The sequence below is a fragment of the Macaca thibetana genome, chromosome 16 (genome assembly GCF_024542745.1).
Source record: "Macaca thibetana thibetana isolate TM-01 chromosome 16, ASM2454274v1, whole genome shotgun sequence".
NCBI lineage: Eukaryota > Metazoa > Chordata > Mammalia > Primates > Cercopithecidae > Macaca > Macaca thibetana.
Genome location: NC_065593.1, coordinates 61276530 through 61297035, shown reverse-complemented (window position 1 = coordinate 61297035; position 20506 = coordinate 61276530). Strand labels below are relative to the sequence as shown.

General features: G+C 55.1%; 3 protein-coding genes across 3 annotated transcripts in view; 2 read left to right on the top strand and 1 right to left on the bottom strand.

Annotated features, from left to right (window-relative positions):
* Positions 1-1903, top strand: part of PGS1 (phosphatidylglycerophosphate synthase 1) — a 48961-nt gene extending 47058 nt beyond the window's left edge. The window contains exon 10 of the mRNA XM_050764293.1: positions 1805-1903. The gene's annotated coding sequence lies outside the window, so the exon portion shown is untranslated. The remainder of the gene's footprint in view (positions 1-1804) is intronic.
* The window catches only part of ENGASE (endo-beta-N-acetylglucosaminidase), a 639565-nt gene that overhangs the window by 8890 nt on the left and 610169 nt on the right, over positions 1-20506 (top strand). The window lies entirely within an intron of this gene.
* The window catches only part of DNAH17 (dynein axonemal heavy chain 17), a 151320-nt gene continuing 132279 nt past the window's right edge, over positions 1466-20506 (bottom strand). Inside the window, exons 72-81 of the mRNA XM_050764133.1 lie at positions 20214-20362; positions 17618-17745; positions 16197-16424; positions 12436-12627; positions 7104-7283; positions 6204-6386; positions 4613-4795; positions 4150-4293; positions 3031-3256; positions 1466-1897 (exon numbers count right to left, since the gene is read on the bottom strand). Coding sequence (XP_050620090.1) covers positions 1650-1897; positions 3031-3256; positions 4150-4293; positions 4613-4795; positions 6204-6386; positions 7104-7283; positions 12436-12627; positions 16197-16424; positions 17618-17745; positions 20214-20362 — 1861 coding nt within the window. The 3' untranslated portion in view covers positions 1466-1649. The remainder of the gene's footprint in view (positions 1898-3030; positions 3257-4149; positions 4294-4612; positions 4796-6203; positions 6387-7103; positions 7284-12435; positions 12628-16196; positions 16425-17617; positions 17746-20213; positions 20363-20506) is intronic.

Here is a 20506-nt window from a genome sequence, read left to right as displayed (position 1 = left end):
AGAGGTATTGGCCCAGCCAGGCTGGGGGAGGCTGAAACTGCCTCCTCTGCAGCCCCAAAGGGGCTGGATTCCTTCCTTGGGTGCCAGGAAGGGAGGATTTGAGGGATGTTTTTCTTCTCCCTCCGATAGCCCTACTGGGCCCTAAGATTGTTGTGAATCATTACCCTCAGAATTTGGATTTTCTAGATGCTTCTTAACCCATGATTTAGGTGAGTAAACTTGGAAAAATGTTTTTGCAAAACTTGATGATCAAGCTGAACTTAGACATTCCCAGTGGGTGTGTTTGCATTTTCCCCCTTTTGAGACAGGGTCTATTCTGTCACCCAGGCTGGAGTGCAGTAGCATGATCATGGCTTGCTGCATACTTGACCTCATGGGCTCAAGCGACCCTCCTGCCTCAGCCTCCTGACTAGCTGGGACTACAGGCACATACAACATTCCCGGCTCATTTTTTGTATTTTTGGCAGAGATGGTTTTGCCATGTTGCCCAGGCTCAAGTAATCCCGCCATCCTGGGATTAGAGGTGTGAACTGCTGCACCAGCCTGCTTTGCTTTGAAGCCTAAGAAACTTCGAGGGCTGGGCGCAGTGGTTCACACTTGTAATCCCAGCACTTTGGGAGGCCAAGGTCAGTGAATCACCTGAGGTCAGGGGTTTGAGACCAGCCTGGCCACCATGGTGAAACCCTGTCTCTACTAAAAATACAAAAATCAGCTGGGTGTGGTGGTAGGTGCCTGTAGTCCCAGCTACTTGGGAGGTTGAGGCAGGAGAATCGCTTGAGCCCAGGAGGTGGAGGTTGCAGTGAGCCAAGATTACATCATTGCATTCCAGCCTGGGCGACAAGAGTGAAACTCTGTCTCAAAAAAAAAAAAAAAAAAGTTGAGGACCCTGTCTTGGTCCCCCTGGGATCTATCTTTTCTGGCGTTTACAGATGCCTCCCCTCATCCCCCAGGTTGCTAGTTAATCCTCTCCCCTTGTGCCTGCACCCTGCTGCCGTAGCCAGCCTGGCCACCTCACTGCCGTGTCCTGCATCAGCACAGCCGCAGAGCCCCACACGTCCGGGGCTGGCTTGTGGGAACGGCTTGTTCTTCTAGACTCTGGGGGCGGGGGCTTGGGTGTGTTTCCTTACTTGTAAAAGGTCCTGTTGTTTTTGGGAGCGGGGAGTAATGGCAGATGAGACGTTGTGTGGAGGCGGCAGCTTCTGTTACGGGGTAACGCCCTGTCCCCTCATTGGCAGGTGGTTTGCATGTAGCATCAGGCCGGAGGGTGAGTGCCAAGCCTTCACCCCACATGCTGCTCGTGTTAAAAACAAACCCCACTGACCCCCCCGCCCCCAGGAAGTCAGGATTTAGGGTTTGCTTCCTGGAATGCTTGCCTTTGGCTGCTGGGAATTGGGGCCTTTCCCCAAAGCCTGAGCCAGGCCCTACGGTGGCCATCAGGTACAGAATGGAGTCAGATGGGCACAACTGAATGGCTCCACTGGTTTTAATCTGCCCCACCTCTTCCACGCCAACCTCCACCCTCTGGTTAGTTCACCTTGATTATTTAAGAGAACAAAAGCAACCACCAGTTCCTGTAAATAATAAGTCACAGGTGAAGGGCTGAGTCGTGGTCCAGCCCCGGGGAGCGTGGGCCGTGAGGCGGGGGTGAGCTAAACCTGCAGCAGCAGTGCCACGGCTGCCAGGACCCACTTCGCTGCCTTCTCCTTGGTCTTCAGGTTAAAGGTCCAGACGTAGGTGGGGCCGCGGATGCGTGTTTTGTACACGGGACACTCATAGATGTTCTTGGTCTCCATGCGGTCCACAGGAATGGCCTTGATGAAGATGACAGGCATGGCTGGGGTCAGCTCCTTCAGCCGCGCTTCTGCGATGACTCCGGTCTGGGTGTCCCAGCGAGCCCCTGCAGGGACAGTATGGCTGAGGGCCGGGTGTGCTGCCAGTAAGTAAGGGAGGGGTCCTCCCTTTGCAGAGATGGGCTCCACCCCAAAAGGCTTCAGGCCAGGTGCCACAGCAGGAAGCAGAGGCCTTCGTAGGTGATGGCGTGCATGTTGTAACTACCCCGTCTCGCTGGGCACAAGGAACTGCTCAGCTAAAGCCCTCGGGTTCCATCCGTTTAAATCTGTGGCGTTTTCAGAGCCTCATCTGTCAGCCTTAATGTCAGTGGCAGGAAATCATAACTCCAGCTAACAATTAAAGTTCCCTGATTCTTCATGTGTGATGTCTGCTCTATGTGTACATACAGCTATGTATATAAATATTATTTGCCTTCAACCAGACTATTATTTCTACTCGCCCTGTTTAATGATGTTTCTGTTTCCTGTCTGAAATCTCAAAATAAACATGGAGAGCTCGTCTTGGTTGTGTAGGAAATGGGGCGCCTGAGCCAGTGCCAGCCCAGCCCTGCCACCCCACAGGTAACAGGGTGATGTCAGCTGTCGAAGGGGACAGGAATGTGGTGGTGGCATTGCTGCTCAACTCAGAGGCGGGCTGAGGAGAAGGCCGGCCTCGTTGTCCTGTCTGACCTCTTCTGTGTAGCAGGATAGGGGTGATGTGGGGGTAGATTTCTAACAGGTGCGCCAGCCTCTTTTCCCTTGAACCCTGTGCTCCAGGAGCCGCAGCAGCTGGGGATTGGGTGGGACTGGGCCAGCCGGCCTGCCCTGGAGTCTCAGCGCAGCCACAAAACGCACTTCTGTCCTGGGCTCACTGCTCCATGCCGGGGAAAGCCTGAGCTTTTCAGCGCTTCTCATCAGGTCGGAGCCGCTCTCACACAAGCTCTGCTGTTTTCACTAAAACACAGACCAAGTGACTGGGGCGTTTTTGGTCTCCTCCAGACCGCTGCACATTCCCTGAATCCTCTCAACCCTCTCTAGGGTCAGTGTGGCTCTGACCTGCAGGCTGATGCCCCCTGAGAGCACCTCTCTCCTGCCTGTCCCCACAGCTCTTGAACAGCCTGTCTTTGCCAAGAGCTAGTTTTATCTTGTCTTGGCAAGTAGCACTGGCTCTGGAAGCTTCTGCAGACAGAACCCTCCTTACCTTCCATGAAGAGTCCATACACATAGGAGCCCTCTCGGGGGGGAGCGGTCATGTCCTCTCGGTTTTTCTTGGTCACCTCCACAGACAGACACATCTTGTCCAGGGGCCACTCGTTCTTTCTGGCCATGGACTGCATGATGGCCGTGAGGAACGACTGGGGGTTGAAGAAGCCAGCCAGCCACACGGTGGTGGGCAGGGCAAAGTCTGTTGTCCAGGCCTCGAGTTCCTGCAAGGACACACGAGCCACTGAGAGGAGAGGGCACAGGATGACATGGGAACGACAGGGCCTTGGCCGTTCTGAGCAGGGTTCGTGCCAGAACCTTCCATGGGCTACTCAGCAAGCTAGAAGTGCTGGACAGAGTAGGGGCCATGGAGCCCAGCCACCTGCCGTGACGCAACTTTGGTGTCTGCCTGTTTTTTTTTTTTTTTTTTGAGACGGAGTTCGCTCTGTCACCCAGGCTGGAGTGCAGCGGCACAATCTTGGCTCACCACAACCTCCACCTCCTGGGTTCGAGCGATTCTTCTGCCTCAGCCTCCTAAGTAGCTGAGATTACAGGTGCAGGCCATCATGCTTGGCTTATTTTTGTATTTTTAGTAGAGACGGGGTTTCGCCATTTTGGCCAGGCTGGTCTCGAACTCCTGGCCTCAAGTGATCCCCCTGCCTTGATCTCCCAAAGTACTGGGATTACAGGCATGAGGCACCACGTCCAGCTGTTATCTGCTCCATTTTAAACAAGGGAACAGGTAGAGAAGGGTCAGGAAGGGAATGGCTACCCGTTTGTGGATAATTTAGGAGCCCAGAGAGGCTCTTGCCTTCACTGCCTCGCTCCTTACAGCGGGCAGCTTACCCTTTGAGGGTCGCTCGAGGAAGAGCTGATGGAAGCTGCTCTCTGTGGCCTGGCTTGTTTTTCTCCTCTGGGAGGAAGTGGCTGCACTGTCAGGGCGTGGGAGGGGATGGGTGGGGTGTGGGCTAGGCCCTTCTGGCCCTGGTCTGATGGAGGACAGGCCCCCAGGAGCCTCCTGGCCATGCTCCTGCAGGCTCTAGGGTGTGGGGTGTGCCGAGCCCTGGGCACTCAGTCCCTGAGTCTTAGGAAGCCTCTCAGAGAAAACGGCACTCACCCTGATGCGGAGCAGCAGGTCTGCGTACCAGGCCGCCAGGCCCATCATGGAGGGGTAGGCCCGGGCCACCCACGTATCAGGCACGGTGTCATAGAAGAGAGCCGTGGACAGATCTTCCATGTCGGTCGTGATGGTCAGTTCTCCCTAGGAGACACACAGACGGAGCCCTGGGTTGGGGCCCGGGAGAGTTCCAGCCCCAGTGCACGTCACGAGTTGTCAACACAGTGTGGTTTTGTGCTGCGCCTCTCGAGATACCCTGCATCAGGGCCGCGCAAGCGCTTCCTGCTCAGGAACTGTCTAGATGAGCTCCTTGGGGCTTGTTCTGGAACGGCCAGAACTCTGGAGAGGGAGCAGTACCATGCTGATCCCAGGGCCCGTGCTAGGCCTGGGTTGCCAGAGGCCTGGGTTTCTGCTGGTTTCGCCATCCAGCCACGTCCTTGGGGCCTGGCTGACCCATCTTTACCTTCAGCCCTAGGTTCAGCTCCTTCAGTGAACGGCGCATTTCGTTGGTCAAGATGTTCATTCTTTCACATTCTTGAAAGGCGACTACCACGTAGGGGGTCTTTTCCGCTGCCTTTGCCATGATATCAGCCATGTTGAAAGTCTCCGGAATCTTCTCCAGGATGTCGTCCAGCACGGCCTTCACCTGGAAGCCAGTCCCCAGATAGCCCGTCACTGCGAGGAGCACGCCCCACCTGCTGCAGGGTCAGGGAGCCTGCCCCGAATGTTCCCAGCCCCGACTCCTGGAGGGGAGGGGGGAGGCAAGTGGGGTGGCCAGAAACGCAGGGTCGTGGGTGCAGCCACACCCTTGACCAGGGGAGGGAGCCTTGGCCAGCAGCTCTGAATGTTCTGATCTCACTACAAGGCCCTGCAGCTGCGGCCGTGGGTGCCTCAGGTCACCTGGCACAGTGCCTCAGACTGTGCCTTATTCCCATGCACCGGCCTCTGGTCAAATTTAGCCAGTGGTTGAGGGATTGCAACTTTGTCCTTTACTTGGGCTTTCTGTAGGGACCATGCCGGTCACACCCTGCACATCCTGTTAAGGAGTGGCCCACACAGTGCAGTAGTCACCTACATACCATCTGTCAGTCAGTTTCTAATGTCAATCATTAGACTAAGAAGGGTTTCACATAGAGAATTCAGTCTACTGGGAAGCCTAGTGCTTGGCTAATACATAATAGAGCTTTTCCACATTCTATTAAGAAGTACAGGCCAGGTGCAGTGGCTCATACCTGTAATCCCAGCACTTTGGGAGGCCAAGGCGGGTTGGTCACCTGAGATCAGGAGTTCAAGACCAGCCTGGCCAACATGGTGAAATCCTCTCTATCACAAATACAAAATTAGCCAGGCGTGGTGGCGTGTGCCTGTAATCCTAGCTACTTGGGAGGCTGAGCCAGGAGAATCGCTTGAACCCGGGAGGCGGAGGTTGCAGTGAACCAAGATCGCGCCATTGTACTCCAGCCTAGGCAACGAGAGCAAAACTCCGTCTCAAAAAAAAAAAAAAAAAAAAAAAAGCGGGGGAGGTACCCAGGAGGCCGCACAGAGCTCCCGAGACAAGTGAGAATTTGTTCAGAGCACTGACATCCCTGAGCTCTATCTAATACTGTGAGCAGCAGGACCTGCCGTCGTGGCCCCTGAGCTGCTCTGGAGCACCTTCCTGCTCATCCGGCTGCCCTGCACAAGCTGCTACTGCTGTTGTGCTGGCCGGGCCAGGGCGGGGAATGGCCGGTATCTTCCCTGGCACTCAGCTAGGGAAGCTGGAAGACTGCAGGGCGGAGGGCTGGGGTGCTCTCGGAGCCGCATCCACACCCCTGAGGATCCCTTTTGTCTGGGCCCATGCCCTCACCTGAACGAAGCCTGCAGCTGCCATGCCTGAGGACCTGCCGACCAGCCTGTGGGTCCCACCCCAGCGTTTCTGATACCCAAGCCCGAGGCTGGGGCAGGGTGTACCTCACCAGCAAGTTCCCCTGTACTGCAGCCAGTTCCTGGCACCCCGGCCCCGGTTCTAGATCCTCCCCCTTCCTCTTGCTTGGTAGCGGTTTTAAAGATCCTGCCTTCTCCTCGCGGGACACTCCTATGCCTGCCCCTGAGTCCGTCTCTTTGGGCTGCATTTCCAGGACAGTGCGGAACAGCTTCTCTGAGGTGACCGTCAGAAAGCCAATCTCTGCGTTGGGGTGCAGGCCGTATAGGTAGGGACTCTCGGGGGGCAGGTTCTCATCGATGTATTCGTGGTAACCCTAAAAAAGAGGGCAGTTTGTAAGCAGACGCAAAGCTGTGCAGGCTGAAACCCATGTCCTGTTCGTTAAGCGTTCCTTGTCAGAACGTTCCACCCACGTCTTGCTCTCTGTACGGATCCCACTTGTTTCCCAGCCCCCTTTGTGGGCTGCCCCCTGTGCTCCCAGCAACATAAAGGAAAATTCCATTCCCCCTTCCCTGAGGCTGCATTTCTGTTTTTTAAATTAAAAAAAAAAAGTGGCCGGGCGCGGTGGCTCAAGCCTGTAATCCCAGCACTTTGGGAGGCCGAGACGGGCGGATCACGAGGTCAGGAGATCGAGACCATCCTGGCTAACAAGGTGAAACCCCGTCTCTACTAAAAAAAATACAAAAAAACTAGCCGGGTGAGGTGGCGGGCGCCTGTAGTCCCAGCTACTCGGGAGGCTGAGGCAGGAGAATGGCGTGAACCCGGGAGGCGGAGATTGCAGTGAGCTGAGATCCGGCCACTGCACTCCAGCCCGGGCGACAGAGCGAGACTCCATCTCAAAAAAAAAAAAAAAAAAAAAAAAAGTTGTTTGTATTAGCCTTGTGCTTCTTCTAAGTGAGACACATTTCTCATCCTCTTAGTTTGGTTGCCTGGGTTCTTGCTCAGTTATGGATACTCCATTTGTGCTGCCAGGCTCTCACTGGGAGGCACGAACCTTCATTACATTAAGCGCCTGTTTAACTTGTTACCTTACCTTGTAGTCCAGGTTGGGGGGGATCTGAAAGCCGGGGGCCAGCAGGACGTCTCCCTCCAGCATCTCCGTTCGGATGTATTCGGCCAGGTAGGTCCTGCACAGCCGACGGTCCCAATCATCTGTGATGTGGCCGCCATACATGATTTCACCAAAAAGGTAGCGGAGATCGTCCCAGGGCACCTGAGGAAGGATGACAGTGTGTAGGGGAAGATGCGCCCCTGTGCCCCTTCTCTGCCATGAAAGAGGGTCAGGCTCAGGCAGGCAGGGCATGGGAACCCAGCCTTTGGTGCTGTGGCCTTCTTGCCCTCCAGGTTGGCCTCCTGGCCGTTTACCTTCAGGGTCGCCAGGCCCCAGGGCCACCTTTCTTCCCTATCCCGCACCATCAGACACCAGTGTCCGGCCCCTTTGGCTTCTCTCACAAGGGGCTGTGCGGCACCTCCCTCCACCTTGGACAGCACTTCTGCAGGCGGTGCTCTCTGCACCTCCCGTGGGGCAGGTGTTTGCTGTGCTTCACTGTGCCTCACAGGCCACAGGGCTGAATCGGAACTTGTTCCCTCTGCCTCTCCCGCTCTGTGTTACATTCGAGACTGCCCTTCATGGTCCAATTTCAACACAAGTGGTTTGATTCTGTGTGACTCAAGGATTGACTCCAGTGCTGTCGATCTTTTGTCGATGAAGTTCAGTTAGTCACATCTTCAGATGCATCTGGTGAGTCTCCCACCTTGTGGAAGTCGAGTCCTTCGTGGTTCTCATCCTTCTAGTAGCTCCTGTGCCTCCAGGGTCTTTGCAGTCACATAGAGGGTTTGAGCAAGTGACTTATCTGACCTAGGCTGCCTGGGCCTTAGGGAATGAAGACCAAACTCGGCAGTATGGACCAGAGCACACGCCAGGCGACCACACGCCTCCCTGCTGCCGTTCCCACTGCCCTCCAGGCTTCCTTGCGGTCTCACGTCACACCTTCGCCCCGGAACACTCTTCCTTCTACAAAGTCTGGCTCATGGGCGTCCTTGCCATGAAGCCGGCCCTTGTTCCTCCCGCCTCCATGTGCCCACTGTGGAGCCTCCTCCTGCACAGCCAGTTCAGCAGAAGGATGGTGGGAGCCACGGATCGAGGCCACAAATGTCATTTTAAATTTTGTGGCAACCACTTTAAAAGAGATCATTCCAACATGTAATTGGGATAAAAATAAGATAATTGACATTCTCTCTTGGTACCCAGCATGCGAAATCCTGCTGCTCACGGTCAGCTTCTCTCCAGTTCTGCCCACCTGTTCTTTCCCTGAAGTCTGCAGCTCCTGAAGCGCCAGGCAGATGTTTTCATAACAGCACTTCCGCTCTGGGCTGCCCAGAAGAGCTGTCGTCAAATACCAGTGAGTTCATTGAATAAGAACCAGTTGATTCCTCAATCATCTGATTTGGTCTCATGAGTTTATATACATATGTATATATTTTTTAGGTTGCTTATTTTTTTTTTGAGACGGAGTCTTGCTCTGTCACCCAGGCTGGAGTGCTGTGGCCGGATCTCAGCTCACTGCAAGCTCCGCCTCCCGGGTTCCTGCCATTCTCCTGCCTCAGCCTCCCGAGTAGCTGGGACTACAGGCGCCCGCCACCTCGCCCGGCTAGTTTTTTGTATTTTTTAGTAGAGATGGGGTTTCACCGTGTTAGCCAGGATGGTCTCGATCTCCTGACCTTGTGATCCGCCCGTCTCGGCCTCCCAAAGTGCTGGGATTACAGGCTTGAGCCACCACGCCCGGCCTAGGTTGCTTATTTTTGAGATGGAGTCTTGCTCTGTTGTCCAGGCTGGAGTGCAGCGGCGCAGTCTCCGCTCACTGAAACCTCTGCCTCTGGGGTTCACGCAATTCTGCTTCAGCCTCCTGAGTAGCTGGGATTACAGGCGCACATCACCACAGCCAGCTAATATTTTGGATTTTTAGTAAAGATGAGATTTCATTATGTTGCCCAGGCTGGTCTTGAACTCCTGACCTCAGGTGATCCGCCCACCTCAGCCTCCCAAAGTGCTGGGATTACAGGTGTGAGCCACTGTGTCTGGCCCATATGTGTATGCTTTTTAGACAGGGTCTTGTTCCGTGTCCCAGGCTGGAGTGCAGTGGTGCAAACATGGCTCATGCAGCCTTGATCTGGGTTCAAGTGACCCTCCCACATCAGCCTCCCAAGTAGCTGGGCCTACAGTCACTCACCACCATTCCAGACTATAGTGTTTTAAATTTTTTGTAGAGACAGGGTCTTGCTGTGTTGGCCAGGCTGGTTTTGAACTCCTAGGCTCAAGCAGTCCTCCTGCCTCGGCCTCCCACAGTGCTGGGATTATAGACTTGGGCCACTGCACTTGGCTTAGTGTCATGAATTTTTACTCAAAACATTAATATTTTCCAAATTATCATTTGTGACTTAAAACCTTCTCTGTCTGGTCGCCACAAGTGTTTGCGGGCTGCTTTTCCTGCATCTTGCTTAGCAGCTTTGGAGGCAGCGTCTGTGTCTCCCGAAAGGCAGGGAGACCTGTGCCCCACTCTCCCTCCTGACCCCCCCCCCCCCACACACCTCAGGAGGGTGGTTTCCTGCAGTGGGCGGGGGTGGGTGCTGTCTGCATTTCCCGCACCGCTGAGGGAATCCCCCAGAGACTCCTGGGGGAGCTGTAGCTCTCAGGCCCCTCCCTGGGAGTCCCTGCAGCTTGCTCTGTGTTTCAAAGCAACGTTCCAGTAGACTTTTGTCTTCCGTTCGCGTGGGAATCCCTGATCTATTTCCTCAGAGCCCAGAGGGCTGAGCAGGTCATGGACCCAGATGACATCATTCCCCGTGGTCACTCAGCGTGTAGCATGACCTGTGCCATGAAGGGAATGTGGGAGCTGGTGGGGAGTCTGTGGAGGGGGAGGGAGGCCTGAGGACAGAGGGAAGGTTGGCCAGCGCAGGCCACATCAGGACACTGCGCCTCAGGATGTGGCAGCCGCTGACGTACATGGTACTCGTGTGGCTTCTCAGCAGCCTAGAAGCTGCCCAGTGTGTGTCAGTGCGCAATGGCTAAGGAACTGTCTTAAAAATCTTAATCTGGCCAGGCGCAGTGGCTCACGTCTGTAATTCCAGCACCTTGGGAGGCCGAGGTGGGCAGATCACTTGAGCCCAGGAGTTTGAGATCAGCCTAGGCAACATGGCAAAACCCTGTCTTTACAAAAAACAAACAAAAAATTAACTGGGTGTAGTGGCCCCTGTAGTCCCAGCTACTTGGGAGGCCGGGGTGGGAGGATCACCTGAGCCCAGGAGATGAAGGCTGCAGTGAGCTGTGATTGTGCCACTGCACTCCTGCCCAAGTAACAGTGAGGCCCTGTCTCAAAAAAAAAATAAAATAAAATAAAAAATATCAAATGAAAAACTTCTAGCCAGACTTTCTCCCAAACTAGTCTGCTTGGTTAGGCCGTCCCTCCGTGCTGAAAGTCCCTTTGAACATCCTGCGTGTGTCTGGGAGTGTTTTCAGGTCCGGGTCTTGTTCTGGGTGAAACGTCCTGCTGGCACCTTGCCCCATCGACCGGCAGATGGAGGCCACCTTCCCCTGCTGGCGTCTGCGGCCTGCGGTGGCCCATTGCCGGGGAGCACGGGGAGCCAAGTCCTGGCCCAGTTCTGCCCCCTGTTGCTCCAGGGCTGGTGTGCCTCCCAAAGAACAAAGCATACCACGTTGCAGGCCCAGCCTTCGCCAGCAGCAGTCTGGGAGGCCGTCGTCCTCCAGCCTCAGTGAGGAGGCTTTGTCATGGCCTCCCAGGCAGGGTGCTTGACATCAGAGGTCACCTCCTGGGGGCCTTCTCAGGACACCCACTGAGAGCACGTGTGCTGTGCATGCCTGGGGCTTAGTGGGCCAGGTCCTGAGCCTTATTACAAGGAGATGGAAAAAAAGAGGGGCTTCCTGAAACTGGCATTGCTAGGCCAGGCTTCCCTCATTGAAGCCCCAAGACTCTGAGGCGGAGGCGTCATCCCTGTTCCGCCCGTGAGGAAGCAGGCTTAGTGGTCCAGTGACTTGCTCGAGGTCTCAGTGAATGAGTGGCAGAGCGGGCTTCGAACATTTCCCCCCTGGTGCCAGCACTGTTTCTCACGTCACAGGGGCAGGTGTTTAACCACCCAGGCCCTGGGAGTGCTCCAACCCCAAGGCCTCACGCAGGTAGCGGCCCCATGCAGTCAACAGCCCCCCGTGCAGCTGAGCGCTGCTTTCTTCCCATCTGCCTCCCAGTCTGTAAGAGGGCCCCCAGGCCTTGCTGTCTCAGAGCCAGGGTCCATGTTGCTCTTGATTTGGAGGCTGAGAGTGAGGAGGAGGACCCAGGGTTTATAGGGGTGTGCACCGCCTTCTGCCTTCTGGGCGAGGGGCTTCTGGGTGAGGGGCTCCTGGGTCTGTGCCAGGCTTAGCCTGAGTCAGAGCCTCATAAGAGCCCTGTGTGGTGGGCACTGCTGCGCTCTCCAGTTTATGGATGGGGTGGCCAAGTCTTAGGAGACTGTAGATGGGGCTGCAGGGCCTAGCGGCGTATGTGCTGCTTACAGAGGACCTCCATCCAGTGAATAGCAGGTCTGGGATTCATACGCTACCGTCTGGTCCCCAACCTGTGCCCTCCCTGCTGTGTACCTTGCTCTGTGCCCCAACCTGCTGTGCCTCCTGCTGCAGACCGTTTCTGGAGGATGTGCGCCTTTCTGCTCAGTCCTCTGTGGAGTCTGCGTGCGCCTTTATGCGTTCTCATAATGGACACAGGGCTCCCTTCTACCCACGGAGGTTTTCTGCCCGTCCTGCTCCAAACCTGGGTTCTCTCCAGACACTGACAGAGCAATGGTGAGGCCTGCAGCCCAGGAAGCCCTGCTTGTCCTCCCCACCGAGTCCCAGCTCACAGCCTGCGGTGCCAGGATTCTGGGGGAATCCCTGCCCAGGTGCAGGAGGGGCAGGTAGCGTGGGGTGTGCCAACAAGCAGAAGCGGCTCCTGCAGGAGGTGGGGGCGAAGGACTGACCGTTGTTACATCAGGCTGGAGAGAGCACAGATGGTGCTGCCTTTCAAGCTCTCTCTGGTTTGTGAAACCACCTTGATTTTTTTTTTTTTTTTTTTTTTTTTGAGATGGTGTCTTGCTCTGTCGCCCAGGGCCACTTGATGTCTTTTAAGACAAAGACCAAAAGGAAAGGGAGGAAAGGAGAAGGAGGAAAGGAGGGAGGGAGGGATGGAGGGAGGGAAGGAGAAGGAGGGAAGGAGGGAAGGAAGGAGGGACAAAGGGAGGGAAGGAGGGACAGAGGGAGGGAGGGAGGGATGGAGGGAGGGAGGAGGGATACATCCAAGCACAGGGCCCACTGAGCCCCTCACCTTGGGGTTGGCCTCCAGGTAGTTGTAGAGCACGTTGATGGAGATGGTGAGGTCCCCGTTGTTGAAGGGGTATGACCGGTTCCAGCCCTGGGCACCGAACTTGCGCCTCTCTGCCACCACTGCGTGGAAGTAGCACAGGGCAAAGAGGATGCACTTGAACTCCATCTCCTTGGTGCACATCTCCAGGGTGTCCTGTGGGGCACATGCTCCAGTCAGGTGTTACGGAGAGGGAGAAGTTTACACAGAAATGCCCCTGAGGGTGACTAGCGTCCAGCCCTTGCCAGATGCTTTGCTGCGGTAGGGGTGGTGGGGGGACAAAGCTGTGGGCTGAGGGGGTCTCCATCAGACCAGCTGCAGGGAAAGCTGGGCTGTCATGACTGAGTACGATTTTCTTTCAGAAAGTCTGTTTTTATCCCTTTCAAGTACTTATTACAAGTTGAATTATTGATACTGCTTCCTAATAAGATCTTCCCAAATCCTGGACGTTTCAGGACTACTTTAATAAGAAAGAATGTTTCTTTGTAATTATCAACATTCCTCATCACTTACGCACAGTATCCCAAACTCTAAAAACAACTGATAAACTTCCATCAGGATAGGGAATGGAATAGAGGATGGGGGATAGGATAGGGGATGGGGGGATGGGGGGATGGGAGGATGGGGCATGGGATAGGGGATGGGGGGATAGGGGATGGGGGGATAGGGGATGGGGGGATGGGGGGATGGGAGGATGGGGCATGGGATAGGGGATGGGGGGATAGGGGATGGGGGGATAGGGGATGGGGGGATAGGGGATGGGGGGATAGGGGATGGGGGGATAGGGGATGGGGGGATAGGGGATGGGGGGATAGGGGATGCGGGGAATGGGGTGGAGTCACTTCTTAAATCCTTTTTATCTGGCTCCAGGGAAAGGCCAACTGAGCCCCACTTGTGCCTCCTAGGTCTCTGGCTTTGTGCGCTTTTCCTCGTTAATCTTTGCTCTGTAGTGACTCCTGAACACCCAGAGGCTTCTTGAAACGGAGCTGTGCTCCACCTGCTCTGCTCAGCGGCTGGGAGTACCTCCGGGGCCAGGCACTCTGGGTGGGGCACAGTGGCCGAGGCTCCCGCTGGGGAGGGACAGATAAATGCCAGGGGAAGTGCCCTGGGTGGACCAAGAGTGGGGCCCTGTCCTGGGCGTCATGGAAAGCCTGGCACAGGCCCCTCTGGCAACATGGACAAGAAGGGGAACGGTTGGAGTTCTGTCACCTGAGTATCCCCTCCTGGCTGCCTGGGATGGAGACGATGGGCCCAGGAGACTGGCCTGGCCAGTCCGTTTCAGACCTCAGCTCCCTGGGGAGGGCGCTGGCAGTGAACACTTGGAGAGCCAGAGTGACACCAGCAAATGGGAGACTCGCCAGCCCGCAAGGACAAGGGAAGGCCTGGTGGGTGTCACCGTCCGTCCATCCTCCAGAGTTCATCCGATCGGGTGCTTTTCACCAGCCTGCCCGCACTCAGGTCTGCGGCATCATGGACGTGCAGGTTCCACCCACCACCACTTCTTCCCCTGGGCCCTTGTTCTCAGAGGCCCACAACCCCTCAGAGGCAACTGGTCCCTGAACGTGTGAAGGGTTTCTTTACCCGCAGGTCTCAGCTGTCACTGCCTGGCCACCCACCTCCCCAGCCAGAGATGGGATGAGGCGCCACTCCATGTGCTGGCTGGCAGGGCTCCACGCTGGCTGGAAGTGAAGGCCCAGTCCTTGCCTAAGTGCCCCGATCCCTGTCACTGACACTTTGCAAAATACAATAAAATGGAACACCAAAGGAAAAACCGTCCCCGTGCTTGGATTCACAGCAGTGTCGGGTCGCTGCAAAGTTCGCTAAGTGCCTTCTGGGTTTCTGCGTTGATCTCGTACAGACTGGCAGAAACCGTTCCAGGACCGGTGCTGACCTCAGGGCCACTGTGAGCTGCATGGCCCCACAGCACCGTGTGCGCCCCACAGCACTCATCACACTAGGGTGCTGCTTCCAAGACATATCCTCACGCCCCTCAGCAGGGTGCAGGCCAAGGCGGGAGGTGTGTGGTATCGATTGTTTGGTTAACGGAATGGAGGACCCATTTTAAACATTTGTTTTTCTGCTTTTTCTTTTACTTTCACACTTTGACAAGGGTGTATCCTTTAAAAGCCGGTGGAAATTGTTAGTGGGTGACTCCAATATTTCCATGTAAGTACTTTTAAAAAATGTATCAGGCATGGACGGCACGCATTCATGGACCGATAAAACACCCCATAAGCAGATCTTTGTTAGGGGTTATAGAAGAATACAGGGTGTTGGCCGGGCGTGGTGGCTCGTGCCTGTAATCCCAGCTATTTAGGAGGCCAAGGCAGGTGGATCACCTGAGGTCAGGAGTTTGAGGTCAGCTTGGCCAACATGGTGAAACCCCATCTCTACTAACAATACAAGAAAACTAGCCAGGCATGGTGGTGGGTGCCTGTAATCCCAGCTACTTGGGAGGCTGAGGCAGGAGAATTGCTTGAACCCAGGAGGCAGAGGTTTCAGTGAGCTGAGGTCACGCCCTTTCACTCTAGCCTGGGCAGCAAGAGTGGAACTCCGTCTCAAAAAAAAAAGAATACAGGGTGTCAAACCTCAAAAAGGTTTTAGGCTCCACTTGGGAGATCAAGTTTGTGCACAGAAAAAGTTCTAGACAGAGAAAATGCCGAGGTGCCAAAAGGAGAAATATTGACATGAGGACCTGCAGACAGGAGCACCCCCGAGGACAAGAGCGGCCAGGATTTGGGAGCCCAAGGCAGGCGGATCACCTGAGATCAGGAGGTTCAAGATCAGCCTGGCCAACATGGCAAAACCCCGTCTCTACTAAAAATACACAAATTAGCTGGGCGTGGTGGTGCATGCCTGTAATCCCAGCTACTCGGGAGTCTGAGGCACAAGAATTGCTTGAACCCGGGAGGTGGAGATTGCAGTGAGTCGAGATAGCACCACTGCACTCCAGCCTGGGTGACAGACTGAGACTCCTCAAAAACAAACAAAAACCGCAGCCAGGAAGGCTGTGGAGAAGGTGGCATTTGGGGGAAGCCTTGAGGTCTGTGAGGGAAGAGTCAGGTGAGGTCAGACCCCAGGCAGGTGCACAAGTGGGATCCCAGCCAAGGAGGGTCCTCGAGTCCCAGGTGCCAGGCAGGCCAGGCCTTCCCCCTCCGCCCCGGAGGCAGCCAGCGGCCGCTGCAGCTGAGTAGGGGCCAGGCTCCCTAGCCGGCTGCGTTTTGGCAGCTGTTCCTGCTGATGGTGGATCAGAGGAGGGGCTGAAGGCAAGGAAACCCGGTCATGCGTCCGGAGCCCCAGCAAGTACAGCGTCCTCATCTTCCCTGGTTGCCCACAGCCTCCAGCAGTGGACTCCGTACTTCCAACCTCCAGGGAGGTCGACTCCCCACGGAGCTGGGCCCCATTTCCAAGGACCAGTCATGACGTGTTCCACACTCTTCCAACACAATGGACAGCATCTACCAGCCCTCATTAGCAGGTTCATAGAACTGATTAAAACCTGTGTTTCTGCATCTAAAGCTTTAAGTAATAAATGTGCCACAGCACCTGAAATGATTTGCATGTTTCTGCCTTTTAGGAATATGTTGATTTTGACTGTGAGGGGTGTGTGGACAGGGGAAACCCAGAGGTGTCCCCAGAGTTCAGAATGGTCCTCAGGGCCCCAAGGGATGGATGCCAGGCCCTGGCATGGGATGGCGAGGCAGCCCGAACAGGTGTGGCCTTACCTGGGTGAACAGGTCCAGGGCCTTGTGCAAGTTGGCATGCATGCCCGTGGGGGGTTCGTTGGTGATCTTGATGGCGTTCTCCAGGATGCCCTGGGGGATGATGTGGGTCTCGGGGCTGGGGGCAGGCTCCGCGCTGATGAACACCCGGTAGTCCTCATGGCTACCCGTGCTGTAGCGCTCCAGCTTCTTGTCCAGCGTCCCCAGCCACCGGGCCACCAGGTGGATGTTCTGCAGCCAAGACCAGAGGCTGGTTACATGCTTTCCCCGGCCCCGGGCCCACGAGGACAGGCAGGCACGCGGCTGTGTTCCCTGGTGAGGGCAGGGCTCTTCTGCCAGCACCCCACACTTGCCTGGTGCTGGCACTGCCCCGCCCACCAGTCCACCCTAACCAGGTGCTGGGCATGCCAGGATGTCTTCAGTGAAGGAACTGAGGCCCCAGAATCGATTTTTGTGTTCAATGAATTGGAAACTTCCAGCCTTACGGTGAGTCCTTTGTGTCCTCCCTGGCATAAGGCTGAGATTCTGTGGTCCCCACCCCTCCTCTTGAAGCCGAGGCTTCCCACCGGGGCCAGGCTTAGCCCTGTGGATTGAGGTCAACACACACTGTAAGACCCGTGGAAGCCAGGACAGGCCCAGAGGCGCTCGAGGACAAGCGGTAGTGAGGAGGGGTCTTGGGCGGGCTCTGGGGCTGAGGAGGGGTGGTCGTGCTAGGGTTTAACCAAAAGTGCAGAGAGCATCTCCTGGGCGCTCTGGGCTTCGCTGCCTGCCCCAAGCGAGGAGGAGGAGGAGGAGGAGGAGGAGGAGGGATGCTTTTGTCAACCCAGCATTTGTCTTTTTTTTTTTTAAATTTTTTTTTTAGACTGAGTCTCTCTCTGTCGCCCAGGCTGGAGTGCAGTGGCACGATCTTGGCTCACTGCAACCTCTGCCTCCCGGGTTCAAGCGATTTTCCTGCTTCAGCCTCCCGAGTAGCTGGGATTACAGGCGCACGCCACCATGCTTGGCTAATTTTTGTATTTTTAGTAGAGACGGGGTTTTGCCATGTTGGTGAGGCTGGTCTCGAACTCCTGACCTCAGGTGATTTGTCTGCCTCAGCCTCCCAAAGTGCTGGGATTACAGGTGTGAGCCACTGTGCCTGACCATTTGTTTAAATAATCTCTGTTTGGGGTAGTCTCGTATAAAGTCCAGCTTCCCTCCACCGTTGAATCCATGCTTTCCTCTGGGCAGTCATGGTGCCCCACACCACCCGGCTGACCCCAGCAGGGCCGACACCGGGGGTGCCTCCTCCTTCAGTGGTGTTAGGATTTCCACCCACATTTCTGAATGCAAACTACACATCCTGGTTCCTGCAGGGCCTTTGGGCTCATCCCCACGGTCGCCTCAGTGCGGGGAGTCCTTACCCCGCAGTGCTGGGCCCCTCGTACCTGCAGAATGACCCAGTGTCCTTTCTCTGCGGCCACGTCCAGAGCGTCCTCAGCCACCACTTCTTGTCCCTGCCCCAGGGACACATTATGGAGTTTTCCATTGTCTATGGTAAACCCTAGTTTTTTTCCTAAAGAAAAACAGGAAAAAACACCAGGTAATTAAACGACACGGGTTCAGACTGTGATGTGCAGCTAGGAATTCCACATGCCTCCCTCGTTCAGTTTTGGTGGTGAAATACACATAACCTAAAACTTGCCTTTTAAAAACCATCCTAAAGCGTACAGTGCACTGATATTCAGTGTATTCACAATGCTGTGCAATCATCCGTTTGGTTCTAGAACACTGTCATGGCCCAAGAGGTGGTCCCCATACCCGTTAGACGGTCACTCCCAATCTCTCCTCCAGGGTCTCCTCCAGGAGCCCGTCATCTACAGTCTCCTTTGTGTCTCCATGGATTTACCCATTCTGGATATTTCATGTCAAGGGAACTGCACAATATGGGGCCTTTGTGTCTGGCCTCTTTCCCTGAGCGTAGTGTTTTTGAGGTCCATCCATGTTGTAGCATGTATCAGTACTTCCTGTTTTTTGTTTTTTTTTTTTTTTGAGACGGAGTCTTACTCTGTCGCCTAGGTTGGAGTGCAGTGGCGCCATCTCAGCTCACTGCAAGCTCCACCTCCCGGGTTCAAGTGATTCTTCTGCCTCAGCCTCCTGAGTAGCTGGGATTACAGGCGCCCACCACCACACCTGACTAGTGTTGGTATTTTTAGTAGAGAGGGGGTTTCACCATATTGGCCAGGCTGGTCTCGAACTCCTGAACTCAGGCAATCCACCTGCCTTGGCCTTCCAAAGTGCTGGGATTACAGGTGTAAGCCACTGTGCTTGGCCTCACTTTTTTTTGAGACAGGGTCTCACTCTTGTCACTCAGCCTGAACTCCACTTCCCAAGCTCAAGTGATCCTTATGCCTTGGCCTCCAGAGTAGCTGGGACCACAGGCATGCACCACTATGTCCAGCTAATTTATAAAATTCAGGCCGGGCACGGTGGCTCAAGCCTGTAATCCCAGCACTTTGGGAGGCCGAGACAGGCGGATCACGAGGTCAGGAGATCGAGACCATCCTGGCTAACCCGGTGAAACCCTGTCTCTACTAAAAAAATACAAAAAACTAGCAGGGCGAGATGGCGGGCACCTATAGTCCCAGCTACTTGGGAGGCTGAGGCAGGAGAATGGCGTAAACCCGGGAGGCGGAGCTTGCAGTGAGCTGAGATTGCGCCACTGCACTCCAGCCTGGGCGACAGAGTGAGACTCCATCTCAAAAAAAAAAGAAATAATAAAATAAAATAAAATAAATTTCTCTGTAGAGACAAGGTCTCCCTATGTTGACCAGGCTGATCTTGAACTCCTGGGCTCAGGTGATCCTTCTGTCTCAGCCTCCCAAAGTTCTGGGACTACAGCTGTGAGCCACTGCACCTGGCCTACTTCATGCTTTTTGGAGATAGGGTCTGTCTTGGTCACTCAGGCTGGAGTGCAGTGGCTTGATCATGGCTCACTGCAGCCTCAACCTTTTGGGCTCCAGTGATCCTCCCACCTCAGCCTCCCGAGTAACTGGAACCACAGGCGTGTACCACCATAGCTGGCTACATTTTTTTGTACGTTTTGTAGAGACGGGGTTTTGCCATGTTGCCAAGGCTGGTCTTGAACTCCTGTGATCAAGCGATCCACCCACCCTGGCCTCCCAAAGTGCTGGGATACAGGTGTGAGCTACCATGCCCGGCCTGCTTCACTCTTTTTTAATCGAGGGATACTATTCCACCATATAGATCCACCACATTCTGTTGATCCACTTATCTACTCGTCAATTAATGGACATTTGGGTGGTTTCTGCCTTTTAGCTATTATGAATGATTTGTGTAGAGCATTTGCTTGGACACAAATTTAAATTTCCAGTTCTTTTGGGTGTATACCCAGGAGTGGAATTGCTGGATCATGTGCTAATTCTATATGTAACTTGCTGAGAAACCAGCAGACTGTTTTCCACAGCAGTGGCCCCGTTTTACATCCTCCCAGCAACCTACAAGGGTCGCAGTTCTCAGGGTCCTGACAACACGTGTTATTTTCCTGTTCTTGATCATCACCATCCTACGGGCGTGAAGTGGTGTCTTGGGTGTGAAGCGGCATCTTGGGTGTGAAGTGGCGTCTCGTGTACTTTTGGTGTGCATTTCCCTGGTGCCTGGTGATGCCGACAATACTCCGTCTCTTTTTCTTTTTTTTTTGGAGACAGAGTCTCGCTCCGTACCCCAGGCTGGAGTGCAGTGGCGCGATCTCGGCTCACTGCAAGCTCCACCTCCCAGGTTCATGCCATTCTCCGGCCTCAGCCTCCCGAGTAGCTGCGATTATAGGCGCCTGCCATCACGCCCGGCTAATTTTTTGTATTTTTAGTAGAGATGGGGTTTCACCGTGTTAGCCAGGATGGTCTCGACCTCCCGACCTCATGATCCGCCCATCTCAGCCTCCCAAAGTGCTGGGATTACGGGCGTGAGCCACCCCGCCTGGCCAATGCTTCATCTTTGAGAACATCGCTTGCCTGCTACACTTACCCAGGGCTTCCACGTCCTTCAAGGGGTCAACCCCGGGGGAGAGGATGAAGAAGATTGGCGTGGAGGGGCTGCTCTCCTCGTAGGACTTAGAAAACTCGACACTCCGGCCTTCCACGAACTTGCTGCCCATCTTTTCCTCCACGAAGTTCCTAGGGGTGGAATGCATCAGAGGCAGTGGACCCCGAGGCTCTGGGCCAGGGCAGGGTCTTGGGGTGGGCTCTGGGCCAGGCAGGAGGGCCCTTTTTTGGTGGACTTTCTTCAGCAGGACAAGACCCGTGGCAGGAGAGCAGAGT